The sequence below is a fragment of the Rhinatrema bivittatum genome, chromosome 6, assembly GCF_901001135.1.
Source record: "Rhinatrema bivittatum chromosome 6, aRhiBiv1.1, whole genome shotgun sequence".
In the NCBI taxonomy this organism is placed as follows: domain Eukaryota; kingdom Metazoa; phylum Chordata; class Amphibia; order Gymnophiona; family Rhinatrematidae; genus Rhinatrema; species Rhinatrema bivittatum.
In genome coordinates this window covers 308,386,688-308,406,796 of record NC_042620.1, presented here as the reverse complement: position 1 = coordinate 308,406,796, position 20,109 = coordinate 308,386,688, and the positions used below count along the sequence as shown (strand labels likewise).

The 20,109-nt window shown below is 47.1% G+C and overlaps 1 protein-coding gene across 1 annotated transcript in view; it reads left to right on the top strand.

The window, feature by feature from the left end:
- The window catches only part of LOC115094721 (exocyst complex component 1-like), a 340,680-nt gene that overhangs the window by 144,244 nt on the left and 176,327 nt on the right, over nt 1-20,109 (top strand). Inside the window, exon 10 of the mRNA XM_029607978.1 lies at nt 17,657-17,759. Coding sequence (XP_029463838.1) covers nt 17,657-17,759 — 103 coding nt within the window. The remainder of the gene's footprint in view (nt 1-17,656; nt 17,760-20,109) is intronic.

Genomic DNA, 20,109 nt, shown 5'->3' with positions numbered 1-20,109 from the left:
AGGGCGCATGCGCCACGCGACCTTCACTCTTATTTCCTACTTGGCGTGAACCTTAGGGGCATCCCCCTGTGATGACTTCATGCTGCCCGGATATTTAAAGCCTACGATGTTTGCTAGTCTTTGAGTTAGCAAGGGGATATCTTACGGATGGGATTCGCTCTCTGTACCCAGCTATTCTGCCTCTCCAATTTTCCATTGGACTCTTAACACTAACGGGGTACCCGCTCCTCGGGGGCCTCACTTGCTTTTCAGGTCGCTATCAGGAAACAGGTACTCGCTCCTCGAGGGCCCATGTTCCCTGACTCGCTGCCTGCTCCGACCTTCTCTTCTGCCTGGAAGGATTCGCTATCTTCAACACCAGTGAGTACTACCATCTTCACCTCAGAGCGGTTCCCTGGAACCAGGTACTCGCTTCTCGAGGACCTGCCTCCGTTCCAGCCATAGTGCCATCTCCTACATGGAACCGCTGTGTGAGTACATTACCTTCAAGCCTCTCAAGCTCTCAGGGATCAGGTACTCACTGCTCGAGGGCCTGCTCTCCCTATCCTGGGGTTGTCCATACTGGGGCTTTATGCATATTCCACTATACTCATTATTTTCAGTTCTTTCCACTAGGGATGTGAATCGTTTTCCATATCGTCTTAACGATAGAAATTGTGTGGCAGGGCAAGAAAATCGTCTTAGGCACGATTTTTTAGTTAAAAAATCGTTAAAAATCGTTTTTTCCGATTAGTGCGCACTAACTCGAGTTAGTGCGCACTAACGGGAGTTAGTGCGCACTAACTGGGAGTTAGTGCGCACTAACTGAAAATTATACAATTTGACACTTTTCAGGTCAGTTAAGGTCAGTTTAGGAATGAATATGTATTCCTATTGGCTGCCCTCTTATTTATTCATGTTACCAAGTTTCCTACTGACAGTATATGGGGGATGGGAAATGGAAACAGTTGGTAGCTTGACAAAACAAGTAATGTGATCAGTCAATGTGACTAGAACTTGTGCCCTAACCCTGATACCAGGGGTATTGTGATCTTCCTGCACACAGTGCCCTATCCCTATTAATACCAGGAGTGTTGTGATCTTCCTGCACACAGTGCCCTATCCCTAATACCAGGGGTGTTGTGATCTTCCTGCACACAGTGCCCTATTCCTGATACTGGGGGTGTTGTGATCTTCCTGCACACAGTGCCCTATTCCTGATACCGGGGGTGTTGTGATCTTCTTGCACACATCCCGATATCAGGGATAGGGCACTGCATGCAGGAAGATCACAACACTCCTGGTATTAATAGGGATAGGGCACTGCATGCAGGAAGATCACAACACTCCTGGTATTAATAGGGATAGGGCACTGCATGCAGGAAGATCACAACACCCCTGGTATCAGGGATAGGGCACTGTGTGCAGGAAGATCACAATACCCCGGAGGAGTGAGGGTCAGGAGGCAGCTCCCCCCTGTCTGTGAAGCCAGCCTCTCACTAGTAATGCAGGGAGGGAGCTGTCTCAGACTTCACCATCCTCCCCCCCCCCCCCCCCCCTTACCCACACACCATTCACTAGCTGGGACATGGGGGAAGTCAGGAGTGAGGGTCAGGCAGCTCCCCTCTGTCTGTGAAGCCAGCCTCTCACTAGTAATGCAGGGAGGGAGCTGTCTCAGACTTCACCATCCACCCCCCCCCCTCACCCACACACCATTCACTAGCTGGGACATGGGGGAAGTCAGGAGTGAGGGACAGGCAGCTCCCCCCCTGTCTGTGAAGCCAGCCTCTCACTAGTAATGCAGGGAGGGAGCTGTCTCAGACTTCACCATCCTCCCCCCCCCCCCTCACCCACACACCATTCACTAGCTGGGACATGGGGGAAGTCAGGAGTGAGGGTCAGGCAGCTCCCCCCTGTCTGTGAAGCCAGCCTCTCACCAGTAACGCAGGGAGGGAGCTGTCTCAGACTTCACCATCCCCCCCCCCCCCCCCCTCACCCACACACCATTCACTAGCTGGGACATGGGGGAAGTCAGGAGTGAGGGTCAGGCAAGCCCCCCCCTGTCTGTGAAGCCAGCCTCTCACTAGTAATGCAGGGAGGGAGCTGTCTCAGACTTCACCATCCTCCCCCCCCCCCCCCCCTCACCCACACACCATTCACTAGCTGGGACATGGGGGAAGTCAGGAGTGAGGGTCAGGCAGCTCCCCCCTGTCTGTGAAGCCAGCCTCTCACTAGTAATGCAGGGAGGGAGCTGTCTCAGACTTCACCATCCTCCCCCCCCCCCCCTCACCCACACACCATTCACTAGCTGGGACATGGGGGAAGTCAGGAGTGAGGGTCAGGCAGCTCCCCCCTGTCTGTGAAGCCAGCCTCTCACTAGTAATGCAGGGAGGGAGCTGTCTCAGACTGGTATCAGGGTTAGGGCACTGTGTGCAGGAAGATCACAACACTCCTGGTATTAATAGGGATAGGGCACTATAAGAGATGACTGTAGTAGATTGAATAAAGATCTGATGTTTCTGCTCTCCTCACACCAAACAAAAACAACACACAAGCAGAGAAGCCCTTCTTACAAAGCTGAGCTAGTGAGTTAAGTAGGAGGAAAAGTAAACATACTGGTGCCAGTGTGGCTACTTAAAAAATACACTTACCAACAATCAATTACATATATTTGAACTGTGTACAGTTCCAGCCAGGACCACCTTTCTAAAATGCACAGTGATTGGCAAATTCAACATGCACTAGCATTTCAGGTGCCTGCTAACAAAAATAATAAACAAACAAGTTCTAGTCACGTGAGTGCTGATCATTACATTACTTTTTTTGTCAAGCTTCCAACTGTTTCCATTTCACATCCCCCCAACCATATTGGTAACATCAATAGATAAGAGCACAGCCAGCCAATAGGAATACATACATACATATTCATTCCTAAGTGACCTTTACTGACCTGGGAAGTGTGAACACTTTGTTTCATTTTCTGTTGGTGTTCGTTAGTTTCCAGTTCCATTTCCCATCCCCCCAACCATCACCTCAGTGGTAACCTTGGTAACATCAATAGATAAGAGGGCAGCCAGCCAATAGGAACACATATTCATTCCTAACTGACCTTCAGTGACCTGGAAAGTGTTTATTTGTATCATTTTCAGTTAGTGCGCACTAAATCGAGTTAGTGCGCACTAACGGGGAGTTAGTGCGCACTAACTCGAGTTAGTGCGCACTAACATGATTTAACGATTTTTAACGATAAATCGTTAGAATTTCTATTGTATCGTGTTCTATAACGATTTAAGACGATATAAACATTATCGGACGATAATTTTAATCGTTGAAAAACGATTCACATCCCTACTTTCCACTAAAGCACTGCTACCGGAGGAGTCGCTGTTCCAGCGCCTGAGGGATACTAGCCCAGCCGGGCTACTTCTGCTGCTCACTACTGCCACCTCTGGTGGCTTCATCACATTGTCTAATAAAAGATCAGTCTCTGTGTTTGTGTGTCCTAAGCTGAGCCTGTCCTGTAGCCCCTCATGGAACTTCCCCCCCATGGGCGTGGTCAGCTGCCACAGTGTCCAAGGGTCCACCCAAACCTCACTAATTGTAACACGGTCCAACTGACTCCCTCAACGGTTTCTTGCTTCGGATATATTTTAAAAAGTTTTTATGAGTTTTTGCCTCTACGGCCAACTTCAGATCAAATTCTCTCTTCGCCTGTCTTATCAATATTTTACACTTAACTTGACAATGCTTATGCTTTATCCTATTTTCTTCAGATGGATCCTTTTTCCAATTTTTGAAGGATCATTTTGGCTAAAATAGCCTCTTTCACTTAACCTTTTAACACTTGTTGTAGTAAGGGAAGCATGGTGCCGAGAGACACCATACTGAACTTTTCTTTCTGAAGTAATTTGTTGAGATTTTTTAGGTGCAGGATGGGCGGAGGTCGCCTGATTTCTTTGAAAGTAGGAAATAGCAGAATTAAAATCCTCTGCCTTGTTGCGTCTGGGGAACAGTATCCCGAGCCCTGGTCCTCAGTGGGATGGCCATTCTGTTGTCTGCCTGACTGGTGGAGCTGGTGTGATCTGGATATCAGTTGGTCTGACGCGGGAGCGGGAGTGGTTAAAGGTCATTCTAGCAGCCCTCTTTGCTGTGCAAGAAACGTAGAGAGCTGTCGCAGGGTCTTGTGGTGGTCTTGCAATTGAGCCACTGTCTGCTGGACCTTGTGCACGAAGCCAAGTTACCATCTAGTACGAAGTCCTGTTGCTGGCAATGGGAGGACATTTCGAAGCAATCACATGTTGCTCGAATTTCATGTGGATGGCAGAGAGGTTCCCTTGGTGTTGTGTCAAACATAGCTGGTAAATAGCAATATATGACACCAATATGGTTCTTGGAAGATGTTATGACCTAGACCCTCCTGAAAACTTCTGGTCCTTTTTAGTGACCAGGTTGAAAGGGATGGTTTCAGACACGTCCTTTACTTAGGTCTTGATGGGATCGCTGCTGAAGTGGGATTAGAGTGCCCCTCGCTCTTTGAGGATCCCGGGATAGGTATAGGGGTCCGTGGAGGCTCAGAAGAACGAGTTGGTATTGATAACTTAGGCTGTCATTGGTAGGTGCCACAACGAGGTGGTGCCACAACGGTGCGAATATCGATGCCTCTGGTGGTAGTAGATTCCAGAAGGCATTGAGGACAGCCTGATGGATGAAGACGTCCAGCTCCTCCCTGGAAGCCGCTATAGGTAGAGCAGCTACAGGGGGAGATAGGCTAGGCGTTACTGGCACTTCCACATGAATCTGTGGTGGCTCAATACCCGGCACCGGTGTCGGTGGGGAACGCCTTGGTGCCTCGGGTGCAGAGGAGAATGGAGACTCTTGTACTCGGTCCCTCTTCGCAACTAGCTCAATGGACATTGATGCCAGTGCATTATCAGTGCCGGCACCAAACACGGAACCACGTCGGTGCCGGCGACAATGTTTCCCTCAGTGCTCGGCCTGGTCATTCTCCAGCACCGAGGAAACTGCCACCAATGTCCAGAATGACGTTGGTGACGGACGGTTACCGTGGCAGTGATGATGTTTCCCTTGGTGCTCGGCCCGGTCATTCTCCAGCACCGAGGAAGCTGCCACTGATGTCCAGAATGGCATCGGCAGATGGTTACCATGGCAATAACAGTGTTTCCCTCGGTGCACGGCCCGGTCATTCTCCAGCACTGAGGAAGATGCCACTGATGTAATGGATGGTCACTGTGCCTCTACTGCTCCTGGCATTATTTGTCGCCCAAGGATTACACAGTGCTCTGGTTGAGAACCGGAAGTATGGAGCATTTTCTTTAGTCGAGGGCATTGATGGAGGTATCAATGGTGGCTTCGATAGTAACTACGGCATCGATGGCGGCATCAAAGGCATTGACAAAGGCATCGATGGAAACATTGATAGCATTGATGGAAGCACCAATGGAATCGACGGATGCATCGATGGAGTCGACAGGGGCATGGATGGCATCGATAGTGGCCCTGGTGGCAGTAGGAACCATGGACATCCCAATCCCTTTAGCCCCGATGGACCCGGTGGAAGATCACTCAAGGGCATCGTGGGACGGACTGAGGGTGATACACATAGGGAGAAAAGAGGGCCGCAATTTGGTTGGTAACCCGGGGGAATCGATAGTGAGGTGACAAGAACAGACCGGAGAACAGGGCATAGTACTCACCAAGCGACGATGAAATGTACGTGAAGTGAGACCAGTGTAGGGAAATTATTCGTGAAGTAAAACTTCAAGTGTTTCCGTGAGGAAAAGTTGTGAGAAAAATCTCACAGAGCTCCTAAACGCGAGGCAAACTGCAGCACGGAAAAAAAGAGACTGAAGGGAGAGCCCTGTGGGCACAGGGATCATGGCATGCTGGGCATGCTCAGTGTGCCAGTCAACGTTTCTAGAAACTATAACAAAAGTGTTCCGTAATAGGGCTCTGCCTGATGATGTCACCCATATGTGAGGACTACCATCCGGCTTGTCCTGGGAGAACTGTAGCGATGGAAATACTTGTAACTGAAGGCATGAAACGGAGGTGGTCAAGGTCCAGACAAGATGTACACAGAATACTGAAGGCGCAGCTCAGGCAAGATACGGAATTACAGAACTGCAAGATGGCACCTCAGGTTCTTATAGTCAAGGTGGTAGAGGCTTATGGCTCCCATATAAACTTGGAAAGGCAGGATATGGACGGGAGTCCTTTTAGAATTCTTCAAGGCTGAAACTGTTGTAGAAGGATGAAGTATCAGAGTGCAGAATTAAAGCTAGTTCGAGAGGTACAAGAAGGCTAGCACTCCAGCGATTCTAGGTGGAAGAAGCTGAAAGTAAGGAGTCTAGATAGCAGCCCAGGATGTGTCGAGGAATTGCCATGGAATTACTGAAAGACTGAAACCATTCCAATAGTTGTCCTAGTTTGGGCTATAAACACGAAGAAGCATTCAGTATTGGACACTATCCGGTGGTTCGAGAGCTAGACCTTAGGGAATTCAGGTGACCGGACAACTAGGCAGTCTCTTAGATAATAGGATGTTGAAGCAAGCGTGAGCTCCTAGTATTTGGTATTTAATGGTAGCAGGTCTAATACGTTGCCAGATTGAAATCCTCTTATAGGGATGTGAATCATTTTTTGATTTAAAATATCGTCCGATATATTTTAAATTGTAAAAAATCGTTAGAGGCGCGATACAATAGGAATTCCCCCGATTTATTGTCAAAAATCGTAAATCGGGGGAGGGGAAGGGGAGGGCGGGAAAACCGGCACACTAAAACAACACTAAAACCCACCCCGAACCTTTAAAATAAATCCCCCACCCTCCAGAACCCCCCCAAAATGTTTTAAATTACCCTCCCCCGATTTACAAAAATTGATCATTCACACCTCTACTTGCTGCCTCATTTTCCAATATCGCATTGGTAACACAGTAGGGGGCGTTACCAATGCAAATGAGGCTTCTTTCGTGCAGTGGGGAAACATCGCCACACGCGATGTTTTCACCATTAGTGCAATTCATGATGTTTTCCCAGTGTGCGATGATTCTTTGGGTGTTTCATCGCAGTGCTGGTTCCGGGGGGGGGGGCGGAGAGAGAGAGAGAGAGAGAGAGAAAGAGAGAAAGAGAGAGTGCCTTACTATAGTGCCTATGCCCTAAACAGGTATTTTAACCCCTATGGGAGGGCCACCTACTAACTCGGGGTGGGGATTAGGTATGAGCGTCGGGGGTTGGGGGCCACTTTCGCATTCCACATGAGACCTACGGAAAGAACAGTGGTCTCTAGTGAAGATTTGCTGGCCGTCGGAGTGAGGAAACTCACTCCAAGAGGAGATTTGGGCAACGTTCTCTCCACCTAGCTTGTTCTTGCCCAGGTAGAGTGTCCAGCAAGCTAGGTGGAGAGAACGTTGCCCAAATCTCCTCTTGGAGTGAGTTTCCTCACTCCGACGGCCAGCAAATCTTCACTAGAGACCACTGTTCTTTCCGTAGGTCTCATGTGGAATGCGAAAGTGGCCCCCAACCCCCGACGCTGATACCTAATCCCACCCCGAGTTAGTAGGTGGCCCTCCCATAGGGATTAAAATACCTGTCTAGGGCATAGGCACTATAGTAAGTCTCTCTCTCTCTCTCTCTCTCTCTCTCTCTCTCTCTCTCTCTCTCTCTCTCTCTCTCTCTCTCTCTCTCTCTCTCTCTCTCTGAAACAGGCTGTCCGGAACTATTGTGGATGGTGATAATCCTTTTCTGGCCTGTAGGAATTTATCGCACGCAGTAAAGTGCTTGGAAAATGAGGCCCTTGGTCTCCATACAGATGCATAAGAATTGTTTAGACTCACTCGGACTGGAGGTGAGAATGCTTAAAAGCAGAGCAAGAACTATTGCAGACTTAGATCTCCTTGTATTTCCCTTTGCCCTCACAATGTCACAGGGGCCGACCGTCGGCTTCTATGACAAAGTGAGGGCAAAGGTAGCGCTGGCGCCATTTTGACTACTGACAATACGGCCCGCGTGCAGGAGGTCGCTCCCGGACCCCCGCTGGACTTTTGGCAAGTCTTGTGGGGGTCAGGAGGCCCCCCCCCAAGCTGGCCAAAAGTCCATGGGGTTCCAGTGGGGGTCCAGGAGAGATCTCCTGCACTCGGGCCGTATTGCCAATATTCAAAATGGCGCCGGCGCTACCTTTGCCCTGTCACATGGTAAGGGCAAAGGGCCATCGGCGCCATTTTATTTTAGCGCAGCTGATGGCCTGGGAACGGGAGATCACTGCCCGCGGCCCCCCTGGACCACCAGGTATGTGTAAAAAGTTTTTTTGGGGGGGGTCGGGAGAGTGGGGGAGGCTAAGGGGGTAATAAGAACATAAGAAAATGCCATACTGGGTCAGACCAAGGGTCCATCAAGCCCAGCATCCTGTTTCCGACAGTGGCCAATCCAGGCCATAAGAACCTGGCAAGTACCCAAAAACTAAGTCTATTCCATGTTACCATTGCTAATGGCAGTGGCTATTCTCTAAGTGAACTTAATAGCAGGTAATGCACTTCTCCTCCAAGAACTTATCTAATCCTTTTTTAAACACAGCTATACTAACTGCACTAACCACATCCTCTGGCAACAAATTCCAGAGTTTAATTGTGCATTGAGTAAAAATTGTAAAGTTGAGTAATTTTAAAGGGTCGGGTGGGGTTTTTTATCGGGCCGTCGGCACCATTTATATTAGTGGCAGCCAAAATGGCGCCGATGGCCCGAGAGTGGGAGATCGCGCCGCCCCCCCCCCCCCCCCCCCCCACTGGACCACCAGGTAATTTAAAACATTTTGAGGGGGTTCGGGAGGGTGGGGGATTTGTTTTAAAGGGTCGGGGTGGGTTTAGGGGTTGTTTTGGTGTGCCGGTTTTCCCGCCCTCCCCCCCTCCCCGATTTACGATTTTTCACGATAAATCGGGGGAATTTCTATTGTATCGCGACTCTAATGATTTTTGACGATTTAAAAATTATCTGATTTTTTTAAATCGTCAAAAAACGATTCACATCCCTAGTTGCTAATGTATCCCCAATATTTAAAAAGGGCTCCAGGGGCAATCCAGGAAACTATAAACCAGTGAGCCTGACTTCAGTGCCAGGAAAAATAGTGGAAACTATTCTAAAGATCAAAACCGTAGAGCTTATAGAAACACATGGTTTAATGGAACACAGTCAACATGGATTTACCCAAAGGAAGTCTTGCCTAACAAATCTGCTTCATTTTTTTGAAGGAGTTAATAAACATGTGGATAAAGGTAAACCAGTAGATGCAGTGTATTTGGATTTTCAGAAGGCATTTGACAAAGTCCCTCATAAGAGGCTTCTAAGAAAACTAAAAAGTCATGGGATAGGAGGTGATGTCCTTTTGTGGATTACAAACTGGTTAAAAGACAGGAAACAGAGAATAGGATTAATTGGTCAATTTTCTCAGGGAAAAGGGAAAATAATGGAGTGCCTCAGGGATCTGTACTTGGACCGTGCTTTTCAATATATTTATAAATTGTTGCACTTGGAGGTGGACCCTTGTCCTGGAGCAGTGGAGAACGGCTCCCTGGTAGGGACCAGGAAGCACCTGCCCCCTGGGGGCGGAGCACATGAGGAGACAGAGGCTAGGATGAACTTCACCACTGGAAGCCCGCGGTCCCCCCGGGTGGAGCCCATAGGGATCTCGGCCGCTTGAACTTAGGTGGGCCTCGCAGGGTCTCCTGGAGAGGTAGTGGAGATGCGTGCCCACGAACAGCAAGGGAGCGTGGTCGGACACTAGGCTGTAGGTCTGGAGGAGAGTAGGATTAAATGGAAAAGGGATTAGTAGAAAAGAGTAAACAGTGGAGTGCCTCAGGGATCTGTACTTGGACCGGTACTTTTCAATATATTTATAAATGATATGGAAAGGAATACAACAAGTGAGGTAATCAAATTTGCAGTAAATTAAGCAGAATATAATAAATTGTAGGAGGACCTTGCATGACTGGGAATTCAAAAGTCAGATAAAATGTAATGTAGACAATTGTAAGGTGATACATATAGGGAAAAATAATCCATGCTAGTTACATGATGTTAGGTTCCATATTAAGAGCTACCAGCCAGGAAAAAAACCTAGGCGTCATAGTAGATAATACATTGAAATCATCAGCTCAGTGTGCTGCAGCAGTCAAAAAAGCAAACAGAATGTTAGGAATTATTAGGAAGGGAATGGTGAATAAAACTGAAAATGCATAATGCCTCTGTATCGCTCCATGGTGAGACTGCACCTTGAGTACTATGTACAGTTCTGTTCACCGCATCTAAAAAAAAAGATATAGTTGCATTGGAGAAGGGCAACCAAAATGATAAAGGGGATGGAGCAGCTCCTCTATGAGGAAAGGGTAAAGAGGTTAGGGATGTTCAACTTGGAGAAGAGACAGCTGAGGGGGGATATGATAGAGGTCTTTAAAATCATCAGAGGTCTAGAATGGGTGGATGAAAATCAGTTATTTACACTTTTGGATAATAGAAGGACTAGGGGGCACTTCATGAAGTTAGTAAGTAGCACATTTAAGACTAATCAGAGAAGATTCTTTTAAAGTCATTGAGTGCTATCTTTAAAAGATTGGCTGAGAAGCCAGTGTTTTAAGTCTTTTTTGAAGGATTTTAAGTTATCTTGATTGGTGAGGCAATGAGGAAGCGAGTTCCAGAGCTTTGGGCCGATGATGGAAAAGGCTCTGTTTCTGGTGGAGGATAATTTAGCCTGTGGAAGTGAGGGAATCACTAGATTAATTTTGCTGGCGGTTCGTGTAGTACGTTGGGAGCAATGGATGTGAATGATGTCATCAAAGGCGGAATAGTCGGCATTGTATATTGCTTTGTGGAGTATGGTGAGGACTTTGAATTCTGCTCTTTTTTCAATAGGGAGCCACTGTAATTGGTTGAGAACAGGTGTAATGTGATCAGCTTTTCTTGTACCTGTTAGAACTCTGGCTGCAGCATTCTGAAGGAGCTGCAAGGGTCTCAAGGAAGATTTTGGAAGGCCGATCAATAGGGAGTTGCAGTAATCCAAACCTGAAAAAAATGAGGGCTTGAAGGACAGTTTTGAAATCATGGGGGTGGAGTAGGGGTTTTAGATGTTTTATTATTTGAAGTTTGTGAAAGCCTTCCTTTATTTTTGTGGAGATGTGTTTTTTGTAGATTAGATCAGTGTCTAACCAAACACCCAGGTCTTTAACGCTCTCTTTGAGAAGGACGAGGGTCTTGTCAAAGTAGAAGGGTGGAATTGTTGACTGTCCTGGATTTTTTTTGGCAATTAGGATACATTCGGTTTTGCTAGTATTTAGACATAATTTAAGATGAATTAGCAAGTTTCTGATAGTATCCAAGTGTGAGGCTGCTTTAGACATAGCATATTCTATCGAGGAAGAAATAGGAATGAGTAATTGAATATCGTCTGCATACATGTAATACGTTATGTCAAGACTAGATAATAGATGGCAAAGAGGGGTCAGGTAGATATTGAATAGAATTGGTGAAAGTGCTGATCCTTGAGGCACACCTGTATCGAGGGGGATAGGAGAAGAAGAGCTATTGTTGTGAAAAACTTTGAAGTGTCTGTTACTGAGGAAGGATGAGAACCAACTGAGAGTTTTGCCAGCCAGCCCAATGGATTCTAGACAGGAGATGAGAATTTTATGATCCACTGTATCAAAGGCAGCAGAGAGGTCTAAGAGAATCAGAAGGTATCCTTTTTTGTTGTCAAAACCTCTTAGGATGGTATTGGAGAGTTTAAGGAGGAGGGTTTCAGTGCTGTGGTTATTTCTGAAGCCGAATTGGGAAGGATAAAGAATTTTATTATCGTCTAGATGGTCGTTGAGTTGTTTCAAAGCCGCCTTCTCAATCATTTTTGCAAAGAAGGGTAGGTTGGAGATTGGGCGGGTAGTTATTTAGGTCATCTGGATTGAGGTTTTTTTTCTTTAATAAAGGAGTGACGGTGGCAATTTTTAACTTGGGAGGCAGCTCGCCTTCCTCGAGCGATTTGTTGATGATTGCTGAAATTGTTGGAGCTAAAGGATAGGCAATTTCTTTAAGAACTCGGGTGGGAATGGTGTCGAGTTCATGACGAGCAGGGTTGATTTTCTTCATCATTTTTTCTGTTTCAGTGATGGAAATAGGACTGAAGTCGAGCCAAGGAGGGATGTTAATTGAAGAAGTTTGTAAATTGAAGAAAGAAGAGGTGATGAAGGTGTTTGTTATTTTGGAGATTTTATCTTTAAAGAAGATGGCTAAATCTTGGCTTAGGTTTTTTTTGGTAATAGTAGCATTGGAGATGTGGATATCTGAGATGAGGTTGTTTACAAGGTTGAATAAGGATTTGGGTTTGTTGGAGGAATTTATAATTTTATTGCCGAAGTAGTTCCGTTTTGTGTTTTGGATTGATTTCTTGTAGGCTGCTAATTGTGAACGGTATTTTTGTAGTGTAGCAGGCAGCTTATTTTTTTGCCATTCTTTCTCTGTTTTCCTGAGGGCTGATTTCATGTTTTTTAGGGTGGTGTTAAACCATGGGTTTTGTATTTCTTTTTTGTTCTTTAGGTGTTTGATCTTCTCCGGGTTAATGATGTTAGCGGTTGTTTCAGTGATTGAGGACCATGATTGGATAGCGTTATTTATGTTTGATAAGTCAAGATTCGCTAGTTGTATACCCAGCTCTTGAAGGAGAAGATTAATTTGATAGGGTGGACGGAATTTGAAGGATTTTTTTGTAGAGTTATTATTTTTTGGGTTGTTGAAGTTCGTTTGGGATTTGCAGAGTAAGAGATGGTGATCAGACCATGGGACTGGGTTGTGAGAAATAGAAGAGTTCATGAAGAAGTTGTTGGTGAAAATCAGGTCGAGAGTGTGACCTGCTTTATGTGTAGGGTTGTTCACCTGAAGGATGAAATTTAGTCTTGATAGCATGTCGAGAAGAGTTTCGCAGCTAGGAGAATGGGGGTTGGCGTCTGTATGGAGGTTGAAGTCTCCAAGAATGATCACAGGTTTTTTTATGTTGATGTTAGAGATGAGAAATTCAATGAGCGGAGAAATGTTGTTGTCTAGTAGTTTAGGGGGGCAATAAACGAGGCAGATTTGTAGATGTTGGGAGTCGAAGAGGGTAACTTCAAATTGTTTAGGGAGGTTGTGTGGGATTATTTTCATTGAAAAGTGTTTTCTTATGATAAGTAGCAGGCCTCCTCCTCTTTTGTAGTTACGGGGAATTGAAAAGGTATCGTAGTCATTGTGGTTAAGGTGGTTCAGAATTACTTGATCGGTGTTTTTTAGCCAGGATTCAGTTATGGTGAAGAAGTCAGGATTTTTTTCTTGTAGTATGTCAGAAATTAACATGTGTTTCTTAGACAATGACTGCGCATTGATGAGAAGAAAGGTGAGACATAAGAAGTTTTTGTTGTTTTTCAATAGGGGGATGTTAATAAGGTGGCTGTGTCTGTTTTGGAAATGAGAGTTGGAGAAAGTTGTCATCTTTGATTGGGTGAGGGAGAGGAAGAAGGAAATTGGGTGAGGGGTACCAGAAGTTGAAAGAGACTGTAGGGGCCGAGTGGTGGATGCTGGAAGTTGAATGCTGTCCGAGTGGTGGACACTGGAGGTTGAATGCAGTCCGAGTGGAGGTTGAATGCAGTCCGAGTGGAGGTTGAATGCTGTCCGTGTGGAGGTTGAAAGCAGTCCGTGTGGAGGTTGAATGCTGTTCGAGTGGTGGACACTGGAGGTTGAATGCTGACTGAGTGGAGGTTGAAAGCAGTCCGAGTGGAGGTTGAAAGCAGTCCGAGTGGAGGTTGAATGCGGACCGTGTGGAGGTTGAATGCAGTCCGGGTGGAGGTTGAATGCTGTCCGTGTGGAGATTGAATGCTGTCCGAGTGGTGGACACTGGAGGTTGAGTGCAGTCCGGGTGGAGGTTGAATGCTGTCTGAATGGTGGACACTGGAGGTTGAATGCTGACTGAGTGGAGGTTGAAAGCAGTCCGAGTGGAGGTTGAATGCGGACCGTGTGGAGGTTGAATGCGGACCGTGTGGAGGTTGAATGCAGTCCGGGTGGAGGTTGAATGCAGTCCAGGTGGAGGTTGAATGCTGTCCGTGTGGAGATTGAATGCTGTCCGAGTGGTGGACACTGGAGGTTGAGTGCAGTCCGGGTGGAGGTTGAATGCTGTCTGAGTGGTGGACACTGGAGGTTGAATGCTGACTGAGTGGAGGTTGAATGCAGTCTGAGTGGAGGTTGAATGCTGTCCGTGTGGAGGTTGAAAGCAGTCCGTGTGGAGGTTGAATGCTGTTCGAGTGGTGGACACTGGAGGTTGAATGCGGACCGTGTGGAGGTTGAATGCAGTCCGGGTGGAGGTTGAATGCAGTCCGGGTGGAGGTTGAATGCTGTCCGTGTGGAGATTGAATGCTGTCCGAGTGGTGGACACTGGAGGTTGAGTGCAGTCCGGGTGGAGGTTGAATGCTGTCCGAGTGGTGGACACTGGAGGTTGAAGGAGGCTAAAAGCACTAAGATTTGACTTAGAGCTCTAAGCTGTAGTAAGGAATTGTGGGTTACCACAGTGAGAGACCCAAAACAGAGGGAGAGCGGGTTTAATCCGCTTAGAGGTGGCACAAATCTCAGCGGATGGAAGGGTGAGAGACGGTCGGGAGCGGGTGATGAACTTACTTTTAATTATTACTATTTTCTCTCACTTCTTCTTGGCCTCAGTGGCTGCACGAAGGGGCGCACAAAGGGGCCAGCCCCTTTGTTGCGCTCCTTCGGCGCGCGACGCAGGCGCACGGCGCCTGCAGGTTTTAAAATTAAAATCTCCCTCTCCGCTCCTGATTGGAGCTTCCCTGGTTGGTGGGAGGGTCCCTGTTTTGAGTTGAGGGACGGCGCGGCCGGCTGGAAGCGCGATCGGTGGCTGGGCTCGCCGAGGGCAGGGGAGAAAAGAGGCCTTACCCCGACGGGTCTGGGCGCCGATCGCGCAGGCCCTACCTCCCTCCAGGCACAGCGGCGGCGGTGGTAGCAGCGGCAACGGAGGTCCAGCAAAATTGAACTCGGCGCCTGCAGGTTTTAAAATTTAAATCTCCCTCTCCGCTCCTGATTGGAGCTTCCCTGGTTGGTGGGAGGGTCCCTGTTTTGAGTTGAGGGACGGCGCGGCCGGCTGGAGGCGCGATCGGTGGGTGGGCTCGCCGGGGGCAGGGGAGAAAAGAGGCCTTACCCCGACGGGTCTGGGCGCCGATCGCGCAGGCCCTACCTCCCTCCAGGCACAGCGGCGGCGGTGGTAGCAGCGGCAACGGAGGTCCAGCGAAATTTTAGTATTTGGGTACTTGCCAGGTTCTTGTAGCCTGGTTTGGCCTCTGTTGGAAATAGGATGCTGGGCTTGATGGACCCTTGGTTTGACCCAGTATGGCAATTTCTTGTGTTCTTATTTTATGTTCTTATGTAAAACAGATCTGGATAGCTCCCGACAAGCAAGAAATCTGAGATATGTTTACCCTCACTAGAAATCTTATCATGATTCCTGCTTAGAGCCCCTCATGACTGCTACAAGCACCAATTACTGTCTTGTAACTCCAGGTGAGATCTGGATTACCTTAGAAGAGTGTGAACTGAGTGAATTCAGTAATCAGTGGGAAGTGGTTAATTTGAAAATTATTTGATAATTCAGGAGATTTGAGCAGGTTAGATTAAAATTGGGATGAAGGGTATAGATTACCCATGAATAGATAGTGCTATGAGAAACAACTGATCAGAAAATTGAGGATGCTAATTTTAAGTGTTTTATTAGCATACTAGCCATTAAGCCCGTAACAACATGCTACATTAAAAAAAAAAATTTCGGTCCATTTCCTTCCCCCTCATTCTCCCTCCCACCTCCCCCCTCATTCTCCCTTCCACTTCATTCTCATTCTCCCTCCCCCTCCTCTCCCTTCCACCTCTACCCTCCCCCTCATTCTCCCCTTCCACCTTCTCCTCCCTCTCATTCTCCCTTCCACCTCCCCCTCATTCTCCCTTCCCCTCATTCTCCCTTCTACCTTCCCCTCCCTCTCATTCTCCCTTCCCCTCATTCTCCCTTCCACCTCCCCCCACCTCATTCTCCCACCTCATTCTCCTTTCCCCTCCTCCTCCTCCTCTCCCTTCCACCTCCCCCTCATTCTCCCTTTCCCCTTCCACCTCATTCTCCCTTCCACCTCCCCCTCCCCCATTCTCCCTCTCACCTCTCCCTTCCACTTCTCCCTCCCACCTCTATTCTCCCTCCCACTCCTTCTCACCTCAGTCTCTCCTCGCTCCCCTCAATCACTCCCCTCCTCTCCCAGCTCATTCACAACCACTTCGGATGGCGCGCGCCGCCACCGCCGCTACGGGTCCTGGTCCTCACCACCGCTACGGGTCCTGGTCCTCGCCGCCGCCGGCCTCTACGGGTCCTGGTCCTCGCCGCTACGGGTCCGGGTCCTGGTCCTCGCCACCGCTACGGGATCTCGCCGCCGCCGCCGCTATGGGTCCTCCCAGCGCCATTTTTGTAAATAGGCAAACTCTAGCCGACGTGCTCGCCCGCACATGCACGGTAGAGCTGCTCTCTACTGCGCATTTGCAGCACTTCGGTCAGGGCTCCCTTATCTAGTAGATATTGTGACCAGGTTTTAAGTGCCTGTTTAAGCTGTACATTTTATATTATTTCATACAGTATAAGGGTTCTGTATAGAGTTATTACTATGTCTGTAAACAAGGTGATTAAAAAGTTGCCATAAATAAATATTCAAGTTCACAAATCTTCAGGCACCTCCTATTGGAAGTGTCTGAAAAACACTACACATCATCTGATCGCAATGCAGTACGTCTCTGTGGAGGCACATGGTTTTTTAGTTACTTTTATTTAATTTTATTTTATTGATCGTAGCTTTCTATTCTAAACTGTCATATTTTATTAAGCATGGTTTTTTATTATGTAAACCGTAGAGATAGAGACTTAGTTCTCTCCACAATGGTATATAAAAGCTGTATAAATAAATAAATAAAAAATAGTAAAAGATTTTTTTACCCCCTTTTAATTAATCACATGGTTGACATTTTGTTGGAGGGGTAGAAGCGGGAAATATGCCTTCACTGAAAGTGTAATGGATGAATGGAACAGCCACCGAGTAGAGGCAGAAGAGGTGAAAATGGGGCAAAGGACAAGTACACATAATAATTAGTCGCAGGGAAGCAAGGGTAAAGCCAGAGATCAAGCAGGGACTTCAGTAATGCAGTGGGAAGTAAAAATGACCCTATATAGCCTCACATTTTTGTTTCTGTAATAAAATGATTACAGGATGAACTGGTAGCCTCAGCCTGTGGCATGCGTGAGTGAAAATCATCAAGCTTTGGTTTAGGGCAGAGATTCTGGAGTCTTTTTCCAATAACAAACCACCATCCACCTATAGAATGTGGTGATTTTTCATGTAAAATGCCCTCAGTTATGGGATATCGTAATACTTTACATGAAGCAATATTCATGACATATCAAATGTGATGATATCATGACCATCAATCTGGCTGCAAACATGTTTATCATGAGTATTACAGAAAAAAGCTGCTATATAATGTGGCAATGAAAGACAGTTCTGGGAATGAGGGATTTTGGGCAGTTGCAAAGCATGAGTATTTTTTTTCTCCTATATTTCTTCAAGGTATATGCACAGAGTCTTAGCAGACTTTATGAAAAGGAAATCAAAACCTTTTTTGAAGTTGCAAAACTGTTATTGGGGAGATCTAAGGAAGGCCGGCGATTCAGTGAGTATATATATATACAGTATTGTATAATGGATGATAACGTCACAAATATTTATTTATTTATTTGAAGCTTATTTTATACCGACGTTCGAAGAACATCACATCGGTTTACATGTAACAGGTAGATAAAATACATTATGAACATGAATTATACGAGAGGAAGGGGTAATCTCAAGATATAACAGGGGGACAATAAGAATAAACAAAGTTAAAAATTACAACTTGGTGCTTGTGGATAATAAATAGAGCAAGGGGAAATGGAGGGGGAATGGATTATACGGGAGGAAGGGGAGATCTCAAGATATAAAAGGGGGGGGGCAATAAGAATAAACAAGGTTAGTAATTACAACTTGGAGCTTGCGGATAATAAATAGAGCAAGGGAAAATGGAGGGATCAGTGGAGTTCGCACTGCACTCCTTCCCCCTGTGCGAACTCCACTGATAAGTCCTACTACTGCTGTTGATAATGCCCTCTTGGGAGGAAAAGTGGTCTAATAATTAGAGCATTGGGCTGTGATTCAGGAAAAGTCTTTGGAAAAGGCTCTCTACTGCCACTGACTCTGCATATGACACTTTTTAAGCCACTTGTATCCCTCTGAGCACAAAGGATATAGTTAAAAATAAGGAGCCCAATACTCAAAGTGCATTCTGCACCATTTAGCTGGACTTAAGTAGCAATCACTGAATATATGCAGCAGCTGCTGCTTAGCCATATGTCCCTTAGGGCTAGGTTCATCAAACTATTGCTTGTGATATTGTGCTGTTGATGCAATAAATAGGCTATCTTAACACAGGTATTACTGCAGAGTATGATAACTTTTTGCAATAATACCACAATTGTGATAATTCCTACCTATAACCACTAGAGAGAGAAAGAGAGAGACAGGCTCTGACTAGCTATAAGGCCCATCTAGTAGAAAGGTATTTATACCTCTATAGGAAGCCCACCTAGTAACTCAAGGTGAGGTTTAAGTAGTAATGTAGAGGTTAGGGGTTACTTTGACATGCAGAGTGAGACATACGAACAGAACAGTATACTCTTGTGAACATTTGATGATCATTGGAGTGAGGAAACTCACACAAAGATGAGATTTGTACAGTGTTCTCGCAACCTAGTTTGATGGACTCTCAACCTGGGTAATATCGACTCGAATCGTGTTGCCGTATTGCAAAATGGCCATACGGCTGGCGCCATTTTGCAATACGGCCCGAGTATTCGAGTGCAGGAGGTCGTTCCCGGACCCCCGCTGGACTTTTGGCAAGTCTTGTGGGGGTCAGGAGGCCCCCCAAGCTGGCCAAAAGTCCCTGGGGGTCCAGCGATCTCCTACGCTCGTGACGTCGGGGGACAGGAACCAAAATGGCGCCGGCGCTACCTTTGCCTGTCATATGACAGGGCAAAGGTAGTGCCGGAGCCATTTCTATCAACGCACCCGTGGCCCGAGAGTGGAAGATCACACCAGGACCCCCCCCCCCACTGGACCCCAGGTAATTTAAGACATTTTGGGGGGGTTCGGGAGGGTGGGGGATTTATTTTAAAGGGTCGGGGTAGGTTTTAGGGTTGTTTTAGTGTGCTGGTTTTCCCGCCCTCACCCGATTTATGATTTACACGATATTTAAAAAAGCAAAATCGCGACGATCCGATTCCCTCCCCCCCCAGCCAAAATCGATTGTTAAGACGATCGATCACACGATTCACACCTCTAATCGCTATTGCCAGCTATGTTGGACACAATACCAGGAGAACCTCTCTGACTTCAGACTGGCAGCCCTGGTGCTGCCTTGGAGGAAGAAGGTCTCATGATTGGAGAACAACAACCTGGTGGAGCAGGAAAGGATCCTGTAGCAAGGACCTGCTCTCCAGGTGATGCATTGTCCTTTCGCACCTAGGATATCTCCCCAAGGCCTACTGCCCAGGAGGGAAGTGTTAGGTCGTCCGTCATAGTTGGTGATTCGATTATTAGGAATGTAGATAGCTGGGTCGCTGGTGGGCGTGAGGATTGCCTGGTAACATGCCTACCTGGTGCGAAGGTGGCGGACCTCACGCGTCACCTAGATAGGATTTTAGACAGCTGTCGTGGTACATGTGGGCACCAACAACATAGGAAAATGTGGGAGGGAGGTTTTGGAAGCCAAATTTAGGCTCTTAGGTAGAAAGCTTAAATCCAGAACCTCCAGGGTAGCATTCTCTGAAATGCTCCCTGTTCCACGCGCAGGTCACCAGAGGCAGGCAGAGCTCTGGAGTCTCAATGCGTGGATGAGACGATGGTGCAAGGAAGAGGGATTCAGTTTTGTCAGGAACTGGGGAACCTTTTGGGGAAGGGGGAGTCTCTACCGAAGGAATGGTCTCAAC